The following is a 24,316-nucleotide window of genomic DNA, read 5'->3' as shown; positions in this document are numbered from 1 at the left end:
TGTAAAATACCTGGCTGAGACAACAGTAATAGTAATAAGAATAACACCTTTCAACTTACCACTAATGCAGAGGAGCACATGCCAAAAGACAGAACCCATCGCAAATTAAGCCGGTCCCCAACGATACCACTGATGAAAAGGCCCTAAAAATAAAGCATTTTATTTTATAGCTCTGGATAACAACACAGCCTGGAAAAAGTGAAATGCATTCCAAAGCAAACAAGGCGAGGCAAACAAAACACAAAAATTAAATCTCATTCTCGTGCCTAGCCTAGCCGTCTAAATCACTTTCACTAACATTTCAGGAAATGACAATTGTTTCTGCGCACTATACTGTAAATACTTCATGCACCAAGACAGTACGATTCAGTGCAAATTTCCATTCTATTTGATCCCAACTGCCTAAGAGACTGAAAAGAAAAGAAAAGAAAAAAAACAAAAACAAAGAATAATTCTAATAAAACAAGCACACAAATATGTTTCCTCTTCTAGAACAGATGAACTCCTAAACATCAGTTACCTGCTTTCCCAAAGGGATTCCTCTTAGCCATTTGCATTCTGAATTAAGATGTTACGTGTCCTGCAGAACAGAAGCTTCGGGGGCACATGCACTGCCTGCTTAATCTGACCCTTGGGTTTCATGACATCACGAGGCAAGGAGAGCACGGAGGCAGAGACAATAATCAGTTGAAGAGAGGCACAAATGTTCTGCCTTCTGCTCTCCTCCCACTGAGTGGCAGGAATTAAAATGCCGAGATCATGGCAGCAAGGCAGCCAGAAAGCTAAGGGCAACACACTTTAGGTTTCTTCCACAAATATGCAAAATGAATAAATGTCTTGACTAAATACCTAAATTCAGATACAAGTGTTTCTCATAAATTGACTACATTATAAATATAATATAGCTGTATAAATATATCTATATTAGAGAAAATTTAGATGATAAACGGCATAATAAATGTTTCTCCCTCATTATTGTCAAGCTTTCACTACCTCAAAAGAGGCACCCGCAAACATTAGAGAAGAGTCTATGTTCTATAGCTCCAATTCACATGGTCTTATACTATATATAGTAAAGGGGGGGGCGGTGGTGAAGAAAATCTCTCAATTATGTTTCAGATTAGGCAACCAATTTATTCTGTATTGCTCCAAAGGTCCACACAATACCTGGCAGTTACAGAAGGAAATGCAGCTCAATAAAAAGAGCTATGATCACTGGTTTTTCATGGCATTTATCTTTTATCTCCTAAACCTATTTAATCCTATAGACAACTATTATCATCATAATTCTGTATCATCATAACTCTGTAGGTAAGGAAACTAAGTATCAAAAAAAGGTTAAATTCCATTTTGATACGAAGCTTATCATAGCTAGTTGGTGGTGGTGAGCTAGTGGTTCCATGAGACGACACAGCCTCTTCTAAGGCTGAAGGAGAAGCATCACTGGGAGTGCTCCAGCCAAAGCCAAGCGATCCTATATTGGGATTTCGTACAGAAAAGGCTGTCCTGATCATCAGAAAATCTACAAACAACAAATGCTGGAGAGGGTGTGGAGAAAAGGGAACCCTCTTGCACTGTTGGTAGGAATGTAAATTCCCGCAGCCACTATGGAGAATAGTATGGAGGTTCCTTAAAAAAATAAAAATAGGGCTTTCCTGCTGGCGCAGTGGTTGAAGAGTGCGCCTGCCGATGCAGGGGACACGGGTTCGTGCCCCGGTCCAGGAAGATCCCACGTGCCACATAGCGGATAGGCCCGTGAGCCATGGCCGCTAGGCCTGCACGTCCAGAGCCTGTGCTCCGCAACGGGAGAGGCCACATCAGTGAGAGGCCCGCATACCGCAAAAAAAAAAAAAAATAGAACTACCATACGACCCAGCAATCCCACTACTGGGCATGTACCCAGAGAAAACCATAATTCAAAAAGACACATGCACCCCAATGTTCATTACAGCTCTATTTATAATAGCCAGGTCATGGAAGCAACCTAAATGTCCACTGACAGACAAACGGATAAAGAAGATGTGGTGCATATATACAATGAAATATTACTCAGCCATAAAAAGGAACGAAATTGGGTCGTTTGTAGAGACATGGATGGACCTAGAGACTGTCATACAGAGTGAAGTACGTTAGAAAGAGAAAAATAAACATTGTATATTAATGCATATATGTGGAATCTAGAAACATGGTATGGATGAACTGGTCTGCAAGGCAGAAACAGAGACACAGATGTAGAGAACAAACGTATGGACACCAAGGGGGGAAAGCAGGGGGAGAGGGGTGGGATGAACTGGGAGACTAGGATTGACGTGTATACACTAATATGTATAAAATAGATAACTAATAAGAACCTGCTGTATAGCACACGGAACTCCACTTCACTGTACAGTAGAAACTAACACAACATTGTAAAACAACTATACCCCAATTAAAAAAAAAAAAAAAGGCTGGCCTGAGAAGCTAGGCTAAATGATCCAAGATCTGTTCCGACTATGTCTGTAAGTTTCCTCTTCAAAGAAAAGATATTCTAGTAACCGCCCAAATAAACATTTGGAGATTACTTTGGGACTTTCACCCAGCATTTCACATCACCTGCACATTTACACCTAAAAGGCTTTTTTATAACTGGACACTTTTTTTTTTTTTTTGCGGTACGCGGGCCTCTCACTGTTGTGGCCTCTCCTGTTGCGGAGCACAGGCCCCGGACACGCAGGCCCAGCGGCCATGGCTCACAGGCCCAGCCGCTCTGCGGCATGTGGGATCCTCCCAGACCAGGGCACGAACCCACGTCCCCTCCATCGGCAGGCGGACTCTCAACCACTGCGCCACCAGGGAAGCCCTATAACTGGACACATTTTAAAGATAAACAGTAAGATGCTGGGGATAAAAGGTCAGACTGCTCCCCCAGGGGCACAGCTCCAGCTATGGCCACCACCGCTCTAATTCAGCAGCCACCACAGACACTCCCTAAGGCCAGACAGAGACTCTGGCTGCCCGATCCCAGGATACTCCCTCAGCCAGAGCTGGCCCCGGCTGTCCCGGTTCTGCTCCCAGGACGATGCCACCCGCTCGCGGTTCTCCTGCTCCCTCTCAGCCTCCCTGGCCCACCCCTCATCTTCCCCACCTCGAAATACTGGAAGCGCCCCAGCCCCGGCTCAGTCTTCCTACCTCCTCCCTGTCCTTATCAACTCTCCTGACCATTTTCATCCAGTCTCATAATTTAAAAAATCATCTACGGGACTTCCCTGGTGGTCCAGTGGTTAAGACTCCACACTCCCAATGCAGGAGGTCCGGGTTCAATCCCTGGCCAGGGAACTAGATCCCGCATGCATGCTGCAACTAAGAGTTCGCATGCCACAACTAAGGAGCCTGCGAGCCGCAACTTAGGAGCCCTCCCGCCACAACTAAGAAGCCCACGTGCTGCAAGTAAGGAGCCAGTGAGCCACAACTAAGACCCAGCACGACCAAATAAATAAATAAATTTTAAAAAATAAAAATAAAAAATCATCTATATGTGAAGGGCTCTGAAATCTCCACCTACACTCAGCCCTCTGCTCTTCACGAGGTCCTCCCCGGCCGTCCTACATACACGACAAACCCCCTCCTGCCCCCCCACCCAGGCCTGGCTCTTTGCCATAGCACTTACCACCTTCGAATACACTCAGTCATTTACTTATTTACAGCATTTTGTTATCGTTTGTCTCCCTTAACTCCCACTCAAGAAGAGAAGATTAAAAAAGAATATAAGCTTTATGAAGGAAGGGATTTCTCCTGTGATGCTCACTGATGAATTCCCCATCGACTAGAAAAGTACCTGGCACACGCTCGGCACATGCTAGGTGCTCAAAAAATATGTGTCGAATGGAGGAATAGAGGAATGGGAAGGACACAAAATATAAACTCTCCTCAGTCAGCAAATTCAAAATCCCTTGCCAACTTCATAAGGTTTGGAGTAATTTTACATTTTTCCTCAACGTAAAAGCCTAGAGTTCTGAGACTTACCACAGCATAGGAGAAGAGGAAGATGGTGTCAAGTGTTCCGAGGAAAAGAGTGGCTTCCTCTGCACTGGGAAACAAATGGTTGCTGCTCCAGATCTGCAGTCACACAAGAACCAGTCAGTCCCGCAGGTCCAAAGCACCTACACACACAACTACCACCCACCCCCGCATCACCAGGTGGTAATACTGAAAAGAGCAAATCAGCATTCTGTACATAAGGAAACACATATGCGAAAAAGGTCCACAAGGCCAAAATCATTTGCATAACACTAAAATGTTATTTGCTTTTTCCCTTTAACGTTTCCATTGATGGTGCAAAAGCAGTGGTGGGTAAAACTCCTGTGCCTTAGCACGGATCAAGGCGGTTACACAACTGTACTATTATATATATACATTTTTTTAAATTAATTTATTTAGTTAGTTTTGGCTGCGTTGGGTCTTCGTTTCTGTGAGAGGGCTTTCTCCAGTTGCGGCGAGCAGGGGCCACTCTTCATTGCGGTGCGCGGGCCTCTCACTATAGCGGCCTCTCGTTGCGGAGCACAAGCTCCAGACGTGCAGGCTCAGTAGTTGTGGCTCACGGGCCCAGTTGCTCCGCGGCATGTGGGATCCTCCCAGACCAGGGCTCGAACCCGTGCCCCCTGCATCAGCAGGCAGACCCCCAACCACTGCACCACCAGGGAAGCCCCACAACTGTACTATTAATCGCTGTATTCTTTAATGTCGCGCAGTTTAAAAAAAAAAGGCAATTTCACTTAAGAATGTCCTTGGCACATGCTAGACGTTCAATAAATATTTGTCGAGCAGTAAAAATTATTGATTTTATTAAATCTGGCCCCTGAGTACATTTTTTAAAATACTTCGTGTGATGAAGCAGAAAATATGCATACAGCACTTACGCACACCAAAGTATGATGGCTATCTTGAGAAAACTGTCTGAGCTGCAAGCTGGAATGTCATTTTTACTTGAAAGAGTGACTGACAAACAAACCCTAGTTATTCAGATTTGGGTATTTGGCAGATATTTCCTCAGAAAAGAATGAAATGAGCCTGTCACTTCAAGATCCATTCAAAGTACAAGACAGACAAATGGATCTTAATGCAAGTGTATAAAAAAGTTAATGAATACAGTTTCAGATTCCACATTGTAACTAACCTTTAAGAAATTGCCTCTTGTCAAATTCTCATGTAGTATCAAAGACAAATATCCACAATTAACAAAAAAGGCTATTAAAATACTTCTCCCCTTCCTACTATGTATCTGTGAAAGCCAAATTCTCTTCATATACTTTAAAGGATCAAGCTGCAAGCGACTGAATTCAGAAGCAGACATGAAAACCCACTGTCTTCTGTTGAGCCAGACATGAAGAGATTTGCAAAAATGTAAATCAATGCCACTCTCCTTATTAAGTGATTTTTTTCCATTTTGAAAAAGTCATTTTTCACTAAATGTTATTTATGTTAACGTGTTATAGGTTATTTAGTTCATTTATAAATAATTTAAAACCAATGTAGTTTTCTTCAATGTCTTGGTTTTAATTTCTAAAACAGTAAGTCTCTATAAATACAAACCCATAGCTCTTTGGGGTCTCCAGACCAAAAAAAGTTGTTATACTAAATGATTTCTGAGATAGGTTATTATAGAAAATTTGACTTTGGAATATTAAAGAGAAAAATCACAACCGGCAACTTAAAATACACTCTACCTTCTAACAGAAAGTAAAATCCCCAAATTGTAAAAGAATATATAAAGTGTGATCCCAAAGCATTGTGACTCACTTCCATGAGGCTTAACGCCAACAGTCTTGTTACTTTCCCTCACACACTGCTTTCATGAGCGATAAGAAAGCAGCCCACACGGCTGAGACCCATCAGTATTTCAGTGTGCCAACTTGGGGCCCGAAATATCTCCAGTTAGAGTTATTTTGCCACCTTCCTCTCTAACCGCAATCTTTGATCCCTGATGCCATCCAGGCTCAACAGGACCCAGAATTAAGCCCTAGGGGGCACACACCAGTGTGAGGAGCTCACATTCAAGCAGTTGCTCCAAGTTTCAGGGTTTTTTTCTTTTTTCTTCTTCTCTTACTAGAAGCCACCAAAATCTCCCTGCAGGTGTGGCTGACCCAAAAACTGACAGGTTTCAAACAGCTTTTTTCTGTTTAAAATTCAGCTGAAATACACTTCTGACTGCCTACTTAACAAGTGTAAACAAACCCCAAAACTTAAAAAAAAAGCAGGACTAACAAAAAGATTCAGAAAATAGGATAAAAGAGAAAAGGCTAGTGAAGAAAGTTAACATCGATAATACAGCTATACGAACAGGGGAGAAGATGACTGTCTTGAGGAAAACTGTGTGAGTCGCAAGATGAAAAGTCATTTTTACTCGTAAGAGTGACCGACAGACAAACCCTAGTTATTCAGATTTGGGTATCTGGCAGATATTTCCTCAAAAGAGAATGAAATGAACCCGAAGGTCATCAACAAAGTGACTTTAAGGTGCTCAAATCTCACCTGCTGGCCTGCACATATGCACAATTGCCATGTGAAAGGACCGGCCTGTACGTGTGGAGGCCTTTCTTGTGTTGTCAGGGGAGGGCCTGCATTAAGCTACGACAACCGCTACACATTGGGGCACTTCCAGGAAACACAAAAGGTCACAGTGTGGGTTTCCTAAGTGAGAATGTTTATCACTGAACTATAGCTATGCACGGGGGTGGGGAAACTGACATGAAAGCGCTTCCTGAAGCGGCGCTCGGAGGAAAGCTGAAGCTGACTTGTGGTCGGGGTCAGGTATCTGTTGCTGTGAGAATCTGAGTAAGAGCAGCTGTGGCCGAGGTTGAGCTGGAATGTTGAGGGCACCTCGAATCCTGCTTTCCTCTCCTGGAGAGAAGTTTAGACTCTCTTACACTATTCCCTACACCCTGGAAGGACTGTGCTGTCTGGAGAGTTATGACTTTTTAACTTAATGGAACAAATTTTTGTTTACAATTTTCAATCAAGTTGTCCTCAAATCTTAGATTCAACCATTTCCTCTTCGTTATCTATAAACAGAGATTTTATATCATGATCTCTTACTATGTCCAATGTTTGCCCATGTCAGTGGGATCCATTATAAAATCTCAAGGTATACAGACTGGGTCTGCTTAATTTTTTTGTAAAGCACCTAAGATAGCTATGCATAAACATGAAAGCTATAATAAGCACTTTTTGAGGATGCTGTTTAGGGCACTTAAGAAATGTTAAAAAACATATATAAACAAAATGTTTTTTAGAGTTGACTCATTTTACGTATATTTCCGGTTCTAGGAACGTTTCCACTTTGGACAAGAAAGTAAGTCTCCAAAGGAAGCTAGAGTTAAGATAATTACAGACCCAGAAGCACAGAAGGAGTGAAAGGTACATACTGCCCTAGCCACTCTGCTCCCAGCAGCAGGCTTCAGGAAAGAAAAAACCTGGATTTTAAAGTCTACAGAAGGGAGTGGAAGGTTGGCACTGCTCTCTATGAGGGCAGGTATGGAAATACAAAGACCTCCAAGATAAGTCAGAACCCAACTTCTACATAATCAATCCATCCAAGCTACTGAGTACATAGTTCTGAAAGATCAGAATGGTGAAACCTACTTCAATAAGCAGCAATTAGAATAAGTAAGTAAATATCTTAGCGGGAAAATTAATGCAAGTTCAACACAAGCTAATAATGTGACACGGTCACTGGCAGGAAAGAGTTACCATAGCAGACCTGATATGTACCCTTAACAAGGCCTACTTGAAAGGCTGGCCCCTGGAAACTTGGATCTTGGGAGGGTTCCCATCATTCCCTGCTAAGAGTGGCTCCCTGTACCTAAACTGTCTGTCCAAACAATATGGTTTGTGCTGAACACCTGCTTTCCTTATGGGAATGTGGAATTTTCATATGTGCCAGGCAGAGGGTGCCTACATGACTAGCCCCAGTAAAAACCCTGCCACCAAGTCTCTAATGGGCTTCCCTAGTAGACAACATCTCACCAGAGCTGTCATGACTTGCTGCTGGAAAAATTAAGCACATCCATATTATTGCACTGGAAAGGGACTCTTGGAAGGTTTTGCCTGCTTTCCTCTAGACCTTACCCTATGTGCTTTTCCCTTTGCTGACTTTGCTCGGTATGCTTCACTGCAATAAACCATAGTTTTGAGTCATATGCTGAGTCCTATGAGTCCCCCTAGTGAATCATCAAACCTGGGGGTGGCGCTGGGGATCTCCAACCCAGTCACCTAAAAAACAAAGGCTGTATAACCAGAAATTCAGTGCCTAAATCAAATCCTATTATTCTATATATTGGTCAGCCTGTACCTGAAAGAGCATATTTAGTGCTCTGTGTCACTAAACTACAGCCGAAGGAGCAGGGATGTTTTGCCTCAACATGAGAAATTTAGGGAGACGGATTTTCCTCAAATATTTAACAGGCTGTCCTACAGCATGAATCAACTTAGTATGCACGGCTCAGGATAAAACCTAAGATCAAAATTAAACAGCAGAACACTCTTACCTCACTATAAGAAAGAACTTCCTAATAATGAGAGTTAAATAAAAATGTAATCGTCCACCTAGAAAACAGGGAGTTTCTTCTCCCTGAAGTATTAAAGCAGAAGCTAGGTGGTCATCTGTCAATAATGACAAAGAAGGATTCTATACCATTTGAGAGGTTAGGGCATATGATCTCTCTAAGGCCACTTCACCTTGAGGGTCTGTGACGAGTCAGTTAGTGATCATTCAGACGTAGTTACCGTGCACACAACACTGGTCAAGGCTCCGTCAAGAAATGTAGCTGTCTAGTCTTAAAGCCTCCCTTTTAAAAGTCCTTGATTAAAAAAAAAAAAGTCCCTGATAACTTCAATTCCAGAAAAATTGTTCAAGAGCATTTCCACTACAATGTCAGCTCCATGAGGACAGGCTCTTTTCTTTTTTTAATCCTCTAGGCTTTTATTGATTGACTGATTAATTGATTGTATCCTCAGTGCAAGACAGACTGAATAAGCAATTGACTGAATAACTTATTTACACCTCAGGGTATATTCATATAACCTTCGAATCTCTGTCAATTTTGAATTGGTCCAAATAGGGGAAATAATTTTTAAGAAATAAAAATGCGGGGCTTCCCTGGTGGTGCAGTGGTTAAGAATCCCCCTGCCAATGCAGGGGACACGGGTTCGAGCCCTGGTCCGGGAAGATCCCACATGCTGCGGAGCAACTAAGCCCCTGAGCCACAACTACTGAGCCTGCGCTCTAGAGCCCATGAGCCACAACTACTGAGCCCGTGGGCCACAACTACTGAAGCCCATGTGCCTAGAGCCCGTGCTCCGCAACAAGAGAAGCCACTGCAATGAGAAGCCTGCGCACCACAACAAAGAGTAGCCCCCACTCACCACAACTAGAGAAAGCCCGCGCGCAGCAACAAAGACCCAACGCAGCCAAAAATAAATAAATATTTTTAAAAGTGCAAAGCATATTAACATATACCTATAATTCCACGTAAGTAGAGCTCAAACAACATAGTAAAGTTTGACAGGTATGGATTTTTGTATTGAAATATGGCATCATAAAGAATAGCATCTCCAGGACTTCCCCGGTGGCGCAGTGCTTAAGAATCCGCCTGCCAATGCAGGGAACACGCATTCGAGTCCTGGTCCGGGAAGATCCCACATGCTGCGGAGCAACTAAGCCCGTGCACCACAACTACTGAGCCTGCACTCTAGAGCCCATGAGCCACAACTACTGAAGCCGCCGAGCCTAGAGCCCGTGCTCCACAACAAGAGAAGCCACCGCAATGAGAAGCCCGTGCACCGCAATGAAGAGTAGCCCCCACTTCCCGCAACTAGAGAAAGCCTGCACGCAGCAATGAAGACCCAACGCAGCCAAAAATAAATAAATTTATTTAAAAAAAAGAAGAGCATCTCCATTCCAAACAGTCATCAAAGAATTTACTTGGTCCAAAATGAATATAAGAGGGAATTCCCTGGAGGTCCAGTGGTTAGGACTCGGCACTTTCACTGCCAGGGCCTGGGTTCGATCCCTGGTCAGGGAACTAAGATCCCGCAAGCCACACGGCACAGCCAAAGAACAAAAACAAAACAAACAAACAAAAACGAATATAAAACTGGATACAGACTCCCTGACTTCAAGTCACTTAAACAAGATAAAAACTAGTGAAATGATTATGAAGTACATAAGTACCTCGACATTAAACTATGTAATATGCAGTGCATATTACAGTGCACAGTTCAGGAGGGGAAAAAAAAAATCAGCAGAAGCTGGGAAAAAAATTTGATAGAAAAAGTGGCATTTTATCTTGACACAAAGGAAAAAGCAAAATTTAGATGGGTGTAAGGAAGGTGAAAGATCATACAAAAGAATACAGGCAAAATCTCAAAGGCAGAAATGAGCATGGTACTTGTGAAACTCAATGAAAAAACCAGCCTAGCCAGAATTGTGTGATTTCAAAACAGTGAGAAATAAGTTGGTTGAAATGGTAAAACAGACCTGAATCAGGGCAAGCTAAGAAATCAGGCAGAATAGTTCAAATTTTATGCCATAGGAAATAGTAAGCCATCCTAAGGATGAATGAAACAAAACAGAACTTAGAAGAATTTATGGGTGGGCACCCCAGCGTTTCATTCCGCTTACCTCTACAGGCAGTTCAATTGACTTGTTAAAAGCACTTGGGGTCCACTGCTTAGAGATACTGACTTTGACATTGCTAAATGTTTTTCTTGACGCGTGGAGCAACGAGTAACTACAAAAGAGAGAAGAAAGACAGCTGAATGGAAGAAAAACAGATTCAATAAAATCACAGATATATTCCCATTTGTTTTATACAACTTGGAATTCTTCTTCTAAAAAAGAGAAATTCAGAAAGAAAGAGAGAGAGAAAGAGAGAGAGAGGGAAAGAGGGAGGGAAGGAACTGCTTTATAAGAACTATCCACTGAAACAGTCTCTGCTAAGCAAAGAAACAATTGACTTGTCTTCTTCAGTATGAGCCCCCATGTTCACTCATAACATGTCTCTGGACCTAGAAGATGGAGGTGTGATGGACTGCAACCCCTTTATATCATGGTTGCAGTTCTGTAAAGGATTTTAAGTCTTTACCAACCACTGGCCACTCATTGCACTAGCCATTCAGTGGCTTTTTACTTGGGGCCTGTCTTTTCCTCATACTGATGCCTCCCTCAACCCCTCACAAATGGATTTCCCCTAAAGCAAACATCCAAAATTACCTATCAACTCTTACACAATTAGAAAACCATTTTCCTAGTTTCTGCCTTAAAAAAAAAAACAACCATCATCATCATTTGCGGTGCCTTCAATAAAGATTAATTATAAATAAAATGTATTCAGAAGAAATAATTGAAATAGTTGAGTCACAGGGTTATGAAAAACGTGCCCTTAACACCAAAGAGCCTGGCTGAAGTCATCTACAGACCACTAAAGAGAGCCACTGAAGGCCACTGAGTCAGACGTGGACGATTCTTCAGTCACACTGACTGGTCAGGCTCTCACACGAGTGACCGAAGTTCCTCAAAGAGGTCTCCTACCACCTTTACTGCTCAAGGAGGCATAGAGCATTCCCTGAATACACACATCCTTTGTCCGCAAGCTCCTGGTTTTAACAATTAAAGGACTTTATGTTAGAGCAAGGTTTTTCAATCACAGCAGTACTGATATTTTGGGCCCCCCAAATTCTCTATTGTCGGGGGCTGTCCCGTGCACTGCAGGAAGTTTAGCAGCATCCCTGGTCCCAACCCACTAGATCAAAGTAGCACCCCTTCCCCCAGCGTGACAACTAAAAATGTCTCCAGACATTGCCAAGTATGGGCAAGACAACCCTCGAGGACCACTGTATTAGAGCTATCATAAAGTACTGCAGAAGGACTAGCTGGTCCAGCTCATGATTAGCCCAGGCCAATCACTGCATTAAGCACTTGACATGCAATAAATAGCTCCTTCAAAAGGAAAACAAGGACAAGAACAACAAGAGAAGAGTTTCAGTGGTCCACTTACCTGAAGAAGGTGAGCAGGAACACCACCACATGATGATGGCTGAACTGGGAGAGCAGAGCTCCTCTTTGAAAAATATTTGGCCAGGCCATGTTCCTCCTGACCTTCCTTCTCACCTTGACCTTAAAGTCGGGATAGTGAATGGTTTACATCATTTCTTCTTTCTGGAAAAACAAAACACATTATTAACATTACTCATAATAGGCATATTATCCAAAAACAGAATTATTTAGACTTACAACCAGTCACTGTATAATCAGGCCTAGAAAAAAAAAATTACGTGGATTAGTTGACACCAGAAAACTAGATTGATAATTATGTTTTACAGCTATTAACTAGTCCTTTTAAAAGAAATCCTTGGGGATTCCCTGGTGGCGCAGTGGTTAAGAATCCGCCTGCCTATACAGGGGACACGGGCTCGAGCCCTGGTCAGGGAAGATCTCACATGCTGCAGAGCAACTAAGCCCATGCTCCACAACGACTGAGCCAGCGCTCCAGAGCCCGCAAGCCACAACTACTGAAGCCCGCGCACCTACAGCCGGTGTTCTGCAACAAGAGAAGCCACCGCAATGAGAAGCCCGTGCACCACAACGAAGAGCAGCCCCCACTAGAAGAGTAGACCCAGCTCGCCGCAACTAGAGAAAGCATGCGTGCAACAACAAAGACCCAACACAGCCAATAAATAAATAAATAAATTTATTATTTTAAAAAAAAAAAAGAAAAGAAATCCTTGACGAAAGATTACCTCCTAACAGAATGAACTCCCATACAAACTGATAAGAAAATCACTAATTCTGACTGGAAAATGAGGAACGGAAATGAACAGACAACTCAGAAGAAATGAAATGTCTATTAAACTTATCAAATAAGAGTTCCAATCTCATTAGAACATAAGAAATGCTTATTATGGTAACAAAAAAAGTTTGCATAGTTAAAAAAGACTGTGCTCAATGCAGCTCAAGGTCTAATGATCCTGAACTCTCATACATGCTGATGGAAGCGAAAAGTAACACAATTTTATAGGAAGACGATCCGGCCATGTGCATTGAGAGCCTTTGACACAAAAATTCAATTTGCAGGGATTTATTCCTAAAGAAATACAAGATGCATTCAGCTCTATACACAAAGGTAGTTTTCACAAAAAGTCGGAAGAGCTCTCTTATATGGAGAAATGAACTTTGTGCCAGTCATAAAGGAACAGGGGAAAGAGACAGGGCCACACCTCTGCCATCTCTTTCCACTTCCTCTCACCTCTCCTCTGTCCTCTCGGAAAGCCACATCCACACTCTGACACCAAGACTAATTAAGCATAAAGTAAGCACCTACACTTAATGTCTCCAGCTATGAGTCTGCAGAAACAACCTAAACATGCAATAAGAGGGGAATAATTAAACAAATTACGGTATATGCAAATGGCTGAATATTTTATCATTTGACATTATGATTAAGACTTTATAATAACATGAGTAAATGGCAAGCGAAACATGTAGGATATGACTTATAATCAACTGAACTCTAGATTTACATAATATTTACAAGTAAACAGGGAATATATAGTTCTCTCTAGGCAGCGGGATTATGGGTAATTTTACTTTTCTATATATTTTCCTAAAAATTCTACAATAAACATGTATATTACTTTTATAATCAGGAGGGAAAACATCCACAGCATTGTAAAAGTCCTATAGTTTATCTGCATATTAGGAAAAAATAAAATTAAATTAACAGGGGCTTTGCTGGTGGTGCCGTGGTTAAGAATCCGCCTGCTAATGCAAGGAACATGGGTTCAAGCCCTAAGAAGATCCCACGTGCTGCAGAGCAACTAAGCCCGTGCGCCACAACTACTGAGCCCATGCTCTAGAGCCCGCGTGCCACAACTACTGAGCTCATGTGCCACCACTACTGAAGCCTGGACGCCTAGAGCCCGTGCTCCGCAACAAGAGAAGCCACCACAATGAGAAGCCCACGCACCACAACGAAGAGTAGCTCCCGCTCGCCGCAACTAGAGAAAGCCCGCGTGCAGCAACGACGACCCGACGCAGCCAAAAACAAATAAATTAAAAACAAAAACAGGGCTTCCCTGGTGGTGCAGTGGTTGAGAATCTGCCTGCCGATGCAGGGGACACAGGTTCGTGCCCCGGTCCGGGAGGATCCCACATGCCACGGAGCGGCTGGGTCCATGAGCCATGGCCGTTGAGCCTGCGCATCCGGAGCCTGTGCTCCGCAACGGGAGAAGCCACAACAGTGAGAGGCCCGTGTAGCGCAAAAAAAAAAAAAAAAAAAAAGCTTTAAAAAAAAATAAATTAACAAAATACCTTGTATGATAAACATACTACAATAATAGTCAAGGTAGGAGACAAACTCAAAAGCTTCCAGCACTAAAATTAGTGAACCACAGGACTTTGCCCAAGGTTGTGTTCCCTGTAACTGCTATTTATACTCCTGTTCTCTATTACAATTTATACTACTGATTGGTAGATGAACCCAAAACCTTAAATGCTGAAAGACCCAGCTGAAAGGCCATTCTTTTTGTTTGTTTGTTTGTTTGTTTTTGCGGTACACAGGCCTCTCACTGCTGTGGCCTCTCCCATTGCGGAGCACAGGCTCCGGACGCGCAGGCTCAGCGGCCATGGCTCACGGGCCTAGCCGCTCCGCGGCATGTGGGATCTTCCCAGACCAGGGCACAAACCCGCGTCCCCTGCATCGGCAGGCAGACTCTCAACCACTGCGCCACCAGGGAAGCCCTGAAAGGCCATTCTGGAAACTTTTGGATAAAAGATACAAAGTTGAGATGGTTAAAGTTATATAAACATTATAGCTGATTCACTTACTGGCTGTGAGCCCTTGGACACATCAATCTCTCTGAAGCACAGATTGTCATGTGTAAAATGGCCTATCTCTTCTGGGACCAAAATAAACAATGCATGTAAGGTATTAAGATAATTATTTTAGTCACTGATCTGCCCAGGGTTAATCCCACATCAGGAGAATATAGTTAATTTCATATAATCATTCTCCTTGAAAAATGTTAAAACAAAATTATGAGCCAAGTAAGACAACAAATTTCCACTCACAAAATGTAAATAAACTTTCTGTCTGTAATTCCAGGAAGTTACAAACCCGAGAGCTACTAGTGTTACTGCTAAATTTACCTCTATCCCCCAAATTAAACATGACACCCAAGCGAAACAGCTCAAAGTTTTAACCATTCTTTGTAAGTCACAGCTCTTTGACCTGAACACACTCACAACTCAAAACACTGTGCTGAATACTTCAGAAAAGGCTGTGGGTTATGAAATTCTACAATTAATTAGGTAAGAGAATAATTCCAAAAATGTATGCTCCAACAGATCGGAATTACTTGTTTCGGCAATGATGGTTGTGGATTTCAGGCCTGTACCGTTACATTAATGGTGCTAAATGACTACCAAGCTGTTTGAGACCATCTGGATTTAGTTTCTAAATAAACCACCTTTTCCTTAGCTACAGTGACAGGGAAGAAAATGCTTAATAAGTTCAATGGGAAAAGAGTTTAAACATTCATCTGATGTTGGCAGAATGCCATTTAAAATGAATACTATTATAACATCTGGTCCTATATAATTAATCATTAATAACAATACCTTGCATTTATAGGTCCTACATCACAGAAGTGATTTCTGATCATCTGTGAGCTCTGGAGCCCTGCAGAAGCACAGAGTTTTTGCCAAGTCTGACTCTATTAAGCACATCCTACTTTTAGACCATTTTCTTTCCGGCTCTGAATACAGACTGAACAAATGTCTAACATTTTTCAAGCGTATGTAAATGCTGTTATAATTAATAAAGCCAAAATTCATTTTAACTGTTTCTGAATAGAAGCTCGTCATTTAGTATTTTCTTAATCCATGGATACTAAATATACAACTGTCATGTGAGAACAAGAATGACCTTAAAAAAAAAAAAAAACTTATAAAAAGTAAGATCCCTGCCATCAAAAAGGATGCAGAACCATTGAGCCCTATTCTACTTTTCAAGGCGAGTTCATGATCATTAACTCATCTGACTTGTAAGAAGCTTTCTGAGATCCTATAGGATCACCCACACAATATACTTTCCAGGATGGAACACTCCATATTGTGTGATGGAGGCTAAATAAAAAGATGGCTTCACATGTGACATGCCCAGGCAGAGGGCAATCTCCCCCTTATAAACACTGCCTTGGAATATAAAACATTCCCCAAATTTCACTTTCCATACATATTTAGAGTCCATTCCAACTCAAAATAGTAAGATGTAAAGCTGTCTTGTAGGGACTTCTCTGGTGGCGCAGTGCTTAAGAATCCGCCTGCCAATGCAGGGGACACGGGTTCAATCCCTGGTCCAGGAAGATCCCACATGCTGTGAAGCAACTAAGCCCATGCACCACAACTACAGAGCCCGCGCTCTAGAGCCCGCGAGCCACAACTACTGAAGCCCAGGCGCCTAGAGCCTGTGCTCTGCAACAAGAGAAGCCACCGCAATGAGAAGCCCACGCACCGCAACAAAGAGTAGCCCCGGCTCTCCGCAACTAGAGAAAGCCCATGCACAGCAACGAAGACCCAACGCAGCCCAAAATTAATTAATTATTAAAAAATAATAAATAAATAAAGTTGTCTCGTATTAGGAACACTTTGGGGGAAACAGACTGCGGAGTGGAAAGGGGAGAGACTGGCAGAAAAAGAGATCACCTGCCACCTCCATCTCATCGGACCCATCCTCACCCCACCCCCACTGGAAGGAAATGCTCTCTGGAAATGGAGAGAAGCAGTTAATCTATTTCTCCATACTATGACCCTGTTCTGCGAGTTCTTGCCTTTCCTACCCTGGCGGACTCCTGCCTGCCCCCAGATAACACTGCTTCGATAGCACTGCTTCCTCTGGGGTCTCTCAGCGAGAAGCAATCTTCCTTTTCATAACCACTCTTCCTCCTTGCGAGACCCCAGCTTCTCCGAAGCTCCTGGGCCTCGCTGCCCACTGCCCTTCACAGCCGTTGTCTCCTGGTCACCTGCTGTCCCCGCTCTGCTCTGTCTCATGTCAACACCCAGATGGGTAACCTAGCAGACCCTTGTCCTCTTCCCACCAATCTTTTCCTCTATCCCACAAGCAAAACCCACTCCGTGGTCAAAACCCGGCCCGTGTCATCTACTAAGCAGTAAGTGCATCACCTCCCAAACTGCATTTCAAACATCTTGCTTTGTCTCCTTCCAGAAAACTGCTTACTTCATACTCCCCACTCCAAAGTCATTTTACCTCAGCAAGCTCCCAATTAGGTCACCTCCCCATTTTTTCCCTTCATCCATGACCCTCCTCCTGTCCTCATTCCCTTCTTTCCCAACTTAGAATCTGGACTATCTCCCTTATGGGCCTTTTTTTCCTCGCTTGCCTCTGGCCTCCTCCCCTGGGCCCAAGTGGTTGAGTTTTGCCAGAGAAAAATTAAAGGAGCGGGCTGGTTTCACTTTTCAGATTCAAAACCACAAACCTCAGAGGGCATGCAGCTCTGCCCATTAAGTCCACACTTGCCTAAGGACCTGCTTTCTCAACACCTAAGATAACGCACTTACACTTCTCTCTCTAAACTTCCAAGCTCTCTGTCCCCTTCATCTGGTACCACGGCTTTCTGCCTATGATTCCCAGAGCGCCAGCTCTAACTCAGACCCTCCAGGGCTCCCAGCGGCACAGCCAACCAACCACTTGAGAGCCCTCCTTGGAACTAAAAGACAATTTCACAATTCTTCACTTCCTCCCTCCACACCCATTCGTCCCCAGCACTGCCCTCACAAGATGGTACCACCAAGGCAACTAACACTTAGCCCTCATTTCTCCTTTCCTCTCCGCTTCCACATCCAACCCATTACTAAATCCAGTCCTTTTCACCCCAAAATTCAGCCCAAATCCATCCTCTTCTCCCCATCCCCACAGCCACTGCCAAGGTCAACCACCCATATCTTCTACCAAGCCTAGTGCAACAGCCTCCGGCAGGGTTTCACTATTTTACATCTAGCACACACACAGCCCCCTGCTGCCCATCACTCTTCACACATCAGCCAGAAACATATCTTAAAACATAAATCAGCTGTCATTCTTCTGCTTAAAATGCCTTCTTCACGGTTTCCCAAGACTCATATAAAACCACAAGTTTTGCCGTGGCCTCCAAAACCTGTATGCAGTAGATGCTATACACATACGGTAAAAAGTTCAAAGGGTATATACTCGGTGACACCTCCCTCCCTGTTCTCACGTCACCCGGGGCTCCTACCATTGCTTCTGCGTTCTTGCAGAATGGTAGAAAGTTCAAAGGGTATATACTCGGTGACACCTCCCTCCCTGTTCTCACGTCACCCGGGGCTCCTACCATTGCTTCTGCGTTCTTGCAGAATCTGCACCTGCGCGTGCATTCCAGGCGTAGCCCCACACTCACACATACACAAATGGGAGCATACAACACACACTATCCTGCACCATTTTTTCTCTTCACTTATCAGAGGGTGGAGGTCCACCCCATCTGCACCTACAGAGCTGCCGCAGTCCAGTCTCCTGCGGGACATCTGGGTGGGTCCCAATCCTTTGCCGCTGTACACAGCATGGAGCTAGCCGTTTCCTTCTCCTCTGTGCCCCCCCTTGCTCCGCCCCCCACCAGCATCACTCCTCCACACGGCTACCATCTCCCTAGCACCCGATCCCTTTCTTGCCCCTGAACACACCAAGCCCTTCCTTGCTTTGGGACTTCGCATTTGCTCTTCTGTTGTCTGACATGCTTTCCTCCTGGTTCTTTGCAAATGGCTTGCTCTTGCCTTTCCCTGGCTCAGCCTCAAGTGTCATCCGCTAGAGTGGCTGCCTGGATCGTCCTATCTAAAATGGGCTCCCTCCGATACTACCTCTCCCATCTCCATCTGCTTTTTCCCTTCACAGCATTTCTCCCAATCTTATTATCTGCTTTAATTGTTCACATGTTTATTGTTCATCTGTAAGTTCCACACCTGTCTTAACACCACAGCTATAACCCCAGGGCCTAGCTGAGCATTTAGAATGATCAGTAAAGATTTTCTGAATGAATGAATGCTTTGACTGATGACTGACACTGAATGCTTTCAAAGTGCCAGGCCCTGTGCTAGGTACTTACCATGTGCCATTGCATTTAGTTCTCACCGTATCTTACAGATAAAAAAATGGATTTTAGAAAGTAATATCTCTTAGGAGGTGAAAGGAGCATTCAAACCCAGACCTGACCCTAGACCCTACGTTATACTGTGTAAGAGGGAAGGTTAAAATATCCCAAGTTGGGTAAAACACAGTAACTAAAAATATCACACATTAAACATGGAAGTATAGATGCAGGATGGAAAAAAAGCACCTTATTAGTAACTGTGGTTCTCGCACACGCTTAAATAAGAAGGGCAATTACTTCACTCCCTAGACTTCAGTTTTTATGTTTGCAAAGTAAAATGATTATGTATACTCAGTATAAAGAGGTAGGGGGAAAAGTACTAAATGGATAGTTGAGCTCACCTATTGTGACAGCTGTGCATTCTGTAATTTACACAAGTATCTTTTTTATCCCACATGACCTCATTTGAGGTCGTTTCCCTGTATCATGTAAATCCTTTTATTCGAAACTCAAGTCTTCCTGTAATTTGTCTCTCTTCTTAAATTGTTCCTTACCACAGCTGTAAAATACCTAGCACTTTTCTGTAAAATTCTCTCAGGGTTCCCCAAACCACGTTCTTCCTACCTATTTTGAACATATTCCAAAGACAACAGTTTTCAAGATAAAAATCTTTCCCTCTCCTAGACAAAGGACTTATACTCAAGTTAATGGTCATTGCTGTGACATCTCCTTACCACTGGTGAAAAAGACAAATCAGAACCTGAGACAATGACTAATACACTGGATCCTGACAGCTAGTGAGCAACAAGACAGTGCACCGACTTTGAGCTTATGAAAGTATCATTTCAGGGTTATTTTCTGATGCAGAGACCAGACATCAAAGATTAATAGAAGATTGTCATCTGAAGCCACAACATGGCCCACACAAAGGCATGAAAGTTCCAGTTGGAATTCAAGACCCTCCACTTAACTTCTTTGAGTCTCAATTCCCTCACTGAAAGATTAAATGAGACAATTTATCTAAGTACAGCACCTGGGGCTTCCCTCGTGATGCAGTGGTTAAGAATCCACCTGCCAATGCAGGGGACACGGGTTCGAGCCCTAATCCGGGAAGATCCCACATGCCGCGGAGCAACTAAGCCCGTGCGCCACAACTACTGAGCCTGTGCTCTAGAGCCCGTGCTCTGCAACCAGAGAAGCCAATACAATGAGAAGCCCGCGCGCCGCAACTAGAGAAAAGCCCGCACGCATCAATGAAGACCCAACGCAGACAAAAATAATTTTTTAAAAAAGACCCAACGCAGCCAAAAATAAATTAATTTAGTAAGTAAGTACAGTGCCGGGCATACAGCAAACATTCAACAAATGGGAAAAAAAAGAATTCAAGCATCAAAACGCTGAAGAAAAAAGGTGGCCATTAAGAATCATATTTTGCTCACCCCAGGAACTCCCTACAATCCTTTCAGTAAGTTATCAGGAGATCGCCTAGTTTCTGGAAACACCAAAAACCCTGTGGACAAGTTCCCATAATCCCATGAGACGTGAGAATAAACAGACCACATTGTGCACACAAGAATACTGAGTTAAAGACGAAAAAGCGATCAGATAAATTCCTGACCGAAACCGTGGTAGTTACCAAAAGGCAAAGCCCAGTTATTCCACTAAGACCCTTCTCCCTCTGTGGCCTCACTACATCCTCTCCAAAAGCCTGCCCGCCCTACCTGTGAGGTACCCTTCCACCTGGACTAAACGACAAACCCTTTTCTTGCACAGGCGCCCCCGCCACGGCGCTGGCGTGGGGCCCTCCCGACCCTCCCGCTCCCCTCCGCTACGGTACTCGCCGGCCCGCTACGGTACTCCGCCGGTCCCGGAGCACCTGGGCGCCGAGGAGCCAGGCCCAGCGTGGACGGAACGAGGGGTGGCCGGCCTTGCCCGCGGCGCCACACCCACCGGCCGCCACCTTCTGCCTCTCCGCCCCGTCCCCTCGTCGCCTGGGAGTTCCTCGGACCTGCCCTCGCCTGCGGCGCCCCTCACCCCCGCCCCAAGCCGGGTTCCCGCCCTTCTCGGCTCGGGCCCGGCGCGTCGCCGCTCGCGCACCCGAGTCCGCAGTAGCAGTCGCGCTTCGGCCGGCCGGCAGCTCCTCTCGCTCCGCCACGCCCGCAAGCTTGCCACTCCCGCCGCCACCTCACCGGCGCCGCCGCGGCCAGGGTTTCCGGCATTCACGTGACCCGTCGTTACCCGAGGCATGCTGGGAGTTGTAGTCCGACCGCGCGGGTTTACCTGAGGGCCACTGGGCAGGGAGGGGAGGGGGAGGGGGAGGGGAGGGGCTGGAGGGGAGGGGAGGAGAGGGAGGGGAGGGGAGGAGAGGGAGGGGAGGGGAGGGGAGAGGGAGGGGAGGGAGAGGGAGGGGAGGGGAGGAGAGGGAGGGGAGGGGAGGGGAGGGAGAGGGGAGGAGAAGGGAGGGAGAGGGGAGGGGAGGTGGAGGGGGAGTGTCGGCTTCCAGACGCCGCCGGAGGCCTGGGTGGACCCGGCAGCTCCGAGGGGGAAGTGGAGGTCGGAGGGACGGACACCAGCCAGGACTGTTAGGAAAGAAGCAGTGCGGAAGAGAGAAGATATAATCTGGGAAAAAATTATGTATATATAAATCATCTTTTTTTAAAAAAAACCTTTATTCTGCATTTTGTTTTGAGAGAAAGAAACGCGCTGCTTTGCCCATAAGGACAGGGTTATTAGTCTGTCGGTATAATTCACTGTTGTACATCCCACCCCCATCACCCAAACAAATAAATGAGTGTTAAGATCCTGGCAACCTCAAGCAAAAACTGAAGGCCTCCAATAAAGATGTAAAAAAAAAAAACAAAAACTGAAGGCCTTACAACACACGACTCTGAACAAGGGTCTTTTGCCCTCCTGGGCTCTCTTTCAACTGCTAGAGGGAAAATCAATAAATAAATAAGTCTTTCAACCCAGAAAACCTGTCCACAAAGATAGCAGATTAGAAAACAGTTTTATTATTGAATACGCTTTGAATCAGACTGTGACGCACATCACAGGCAACGCGCTAAGAGGAAGAAAGGAATCTCCCCCTTACATTGCCAGGCAGACACTACCCACTCCAGGCAAGTTCTCAGATAATCACTACTCCTCAAGTGAGAGGACTCGACTGGACCTTATGTCACAAATATTTCTCCTAACTTTATCATGGTCACTGGGGAGACCACCGGAGTTGGCTTATCCAGAGAACTTCTCACACCTTTAGGACAAACAAACTTTTCACACCTTTAGGACAGGAGATGGTTTTGCAAATTGGAGCAAGGCCCCCACGGAAGTTAGCCTCCCATCCTGCCACAGGAACTGGGAGTTAGGGGCAATAGCTCCCTGGATGTTTGAATTTCAAAAGATGGCTCCCAGGTCCTGGAGGAAACATTCCAGAGTTGCGAGACCAGCAGAGGTTATTTAGCCATTCTAAAGATATATTCGAAAAGGACAGAAACTTTGAAAGAAAACGGAGGGAGGGGGGTCCTCTTCCCTTATTTTCAACAAGGAGAATTAAGTCTCTTATTTTTAATTTGTATTTGCCTTTACACAATGCAGGGGTAGTTTTGTTTCCAGTTATCAGAGGGTGTGGCTGGGGAAATGTGATATTATGGGGAGCAACCATAAATCGACCAGACCAGGCGTTTCACACTTATTGTAAAAAACAAATTGTGGACAATTATTCAACTTTAAAAGAATGAAATTATGACACATGCTACAACATGGATGAACCCTGAAGACATTAAACTAAGTGAGATAAGCCAGGCACAAAAGGACACTTACTGTATGATTCCACTTGTATGAGGTACGTAGGGTAATCAAATTTATTGAGACAGAAAGTAGAATAATGGCTACCAAGGGCTGGGGGGGAGGGGAAATGGGAGTTATTGTTTAACAGGATATAGAGTTTCAGTTGGAGATGATGAAAAAGTTCTGGAGACGGATGCACAACAATGTTAATATATTTAAGACCACTGGATGATACACTTAAAAATGGTTAAAATGGTAAACTATATATATTGTGAGATATATGTGTGTATATGCACGTATGTATGTGTGTGTGTATAAGTATATGAACTGCATCACCACCACCCAGGTCAAGAATGCCTTCTTCCCCATAACCCAAGTTCTGCTCTTTGCACTTATAGTCAGCATTGGTGGAGAGGGTCGGGGTAGGGAAAAGCAGCATCTCTCCTTGACGTCCATAACCATTCGAGCATTTTACCATTCGAATTCTACTTGCTCTCCAAGTGCGAAGTCTGAGTCAGCTGGGGTTTTTTGGTTTTGGGGTTTTTTTTTTCTTTATCAGTAATCATTACCAGAAGAAGAAAACATTTTGACACCTAACCTCACTGACACATCTCACGGGTTTTATTTCCTGCCCCTGCCCATACATTTGTCGTGGATCTTGACCTACATTTCATCTTCAAGCCTCATACGCATGACTGTGGCTTTCAGAGCAGTCTGCAGGGCCTTCCCTGGTAGTCCAGTGGTTAGGACTCCACGCTTCCATTGCTGGGGGCACGGGTTCAATCCCTCATAAGGGAACTAAGATCCCACATGCTGAATGTGAACTAGGATCCCACATGCTGCATGGCATGGGCAAAAAAATAAATAAAATAAACATTTTTTAAAAACACAATAAAGCACGGTATGCAGCAGCAGGATTCGGCAGTGTCTTTTGTCTTCTTGCTCTACCTGCCAACATTGGATTTATCCTCCCCAAAAGAGAGGTTCCTGAAAGTGAAGTGTAAATGGAATTTGGGGTAAGGTAAATCATTTACAGGTTTTCTGGAGAAATGTTCTTGAGTAGTGAATAAACTGTCCTCTATTTCAGTGCTAGGCCTCAACCCACAGTAAGAAATACATCTTACATCACCCCCAGCACACACGTGCCTGTTCACAACTGATCCAAACAGCTCATGCAACAATACCCTTACTCCATGGAATGCATTCTGAATTGGTTTCCTAATCTTTTCTGTAAAAACGCTGGTTACAACCCACTAAATTTGACTTCATGACTCATTAACGGGTCTCAGCCCACAGTTTGAAATCACTACACCAGTTTAATATTTTATCGATCGGGATGTTTCTGTTTTGCATGTTGTGCCTATAGCTTAACTGC

At 44.2% G+C, this 24,316-nt stretch overlaps 1 protein-coding gene across 1 annotated transcript in view; it reads right to left on the bottom strand.

Annotated features, from left to right (window-relative positions):
• Window positions 1-21,357, bottom strand: part of SLC37A3 (solute carrier family 37 member 3) — a 46,308-nt gene extending 24,951 nt beyond the window's left edge. Inside the window, 5 exon segments of the mRNA XM_089917324.1 lie at window positions 60-143; window positions 4,003-4,095; window positions 10,658-10,766; window positions 12,033-12,193; window positions 21,253-21,357. Coding sequence (XP_089773450.1) covers window positions 60-143; window positions 4,003-4,095; window positions 10,658-10,766; window positions 12,033-12,121 — 375 coding nt within the window. The 5' untranslated portion in view covers window positions 12,122-12,193; window positions 21,253-21,357.
• Window positions 21,358-24,316: the final 2,959 nt, after the last annotated feature.

Source organism: Delphinapterus leucas, chromosome 9, assembly GCF_059928025.1.
Source record: "Delphinapterus leucas isolate spDelLeu-1000000601 "Yukka" chromosome 9, BTC_Dleu_Yukka2, whole genome shotgun sequence".
NCBI classification, from domain to species: Eukaryota; Metazoa; Chordata; class Mammalia; order Artiodactyla; family Monodontidae; genus Delphinapterus; species Delphinapterus leucas.
The sequence above is the reverse complement of the archived record's forward strand: the minus strand, read 5'-3'. Positions and strand labels throughout refer to the sequence as shown.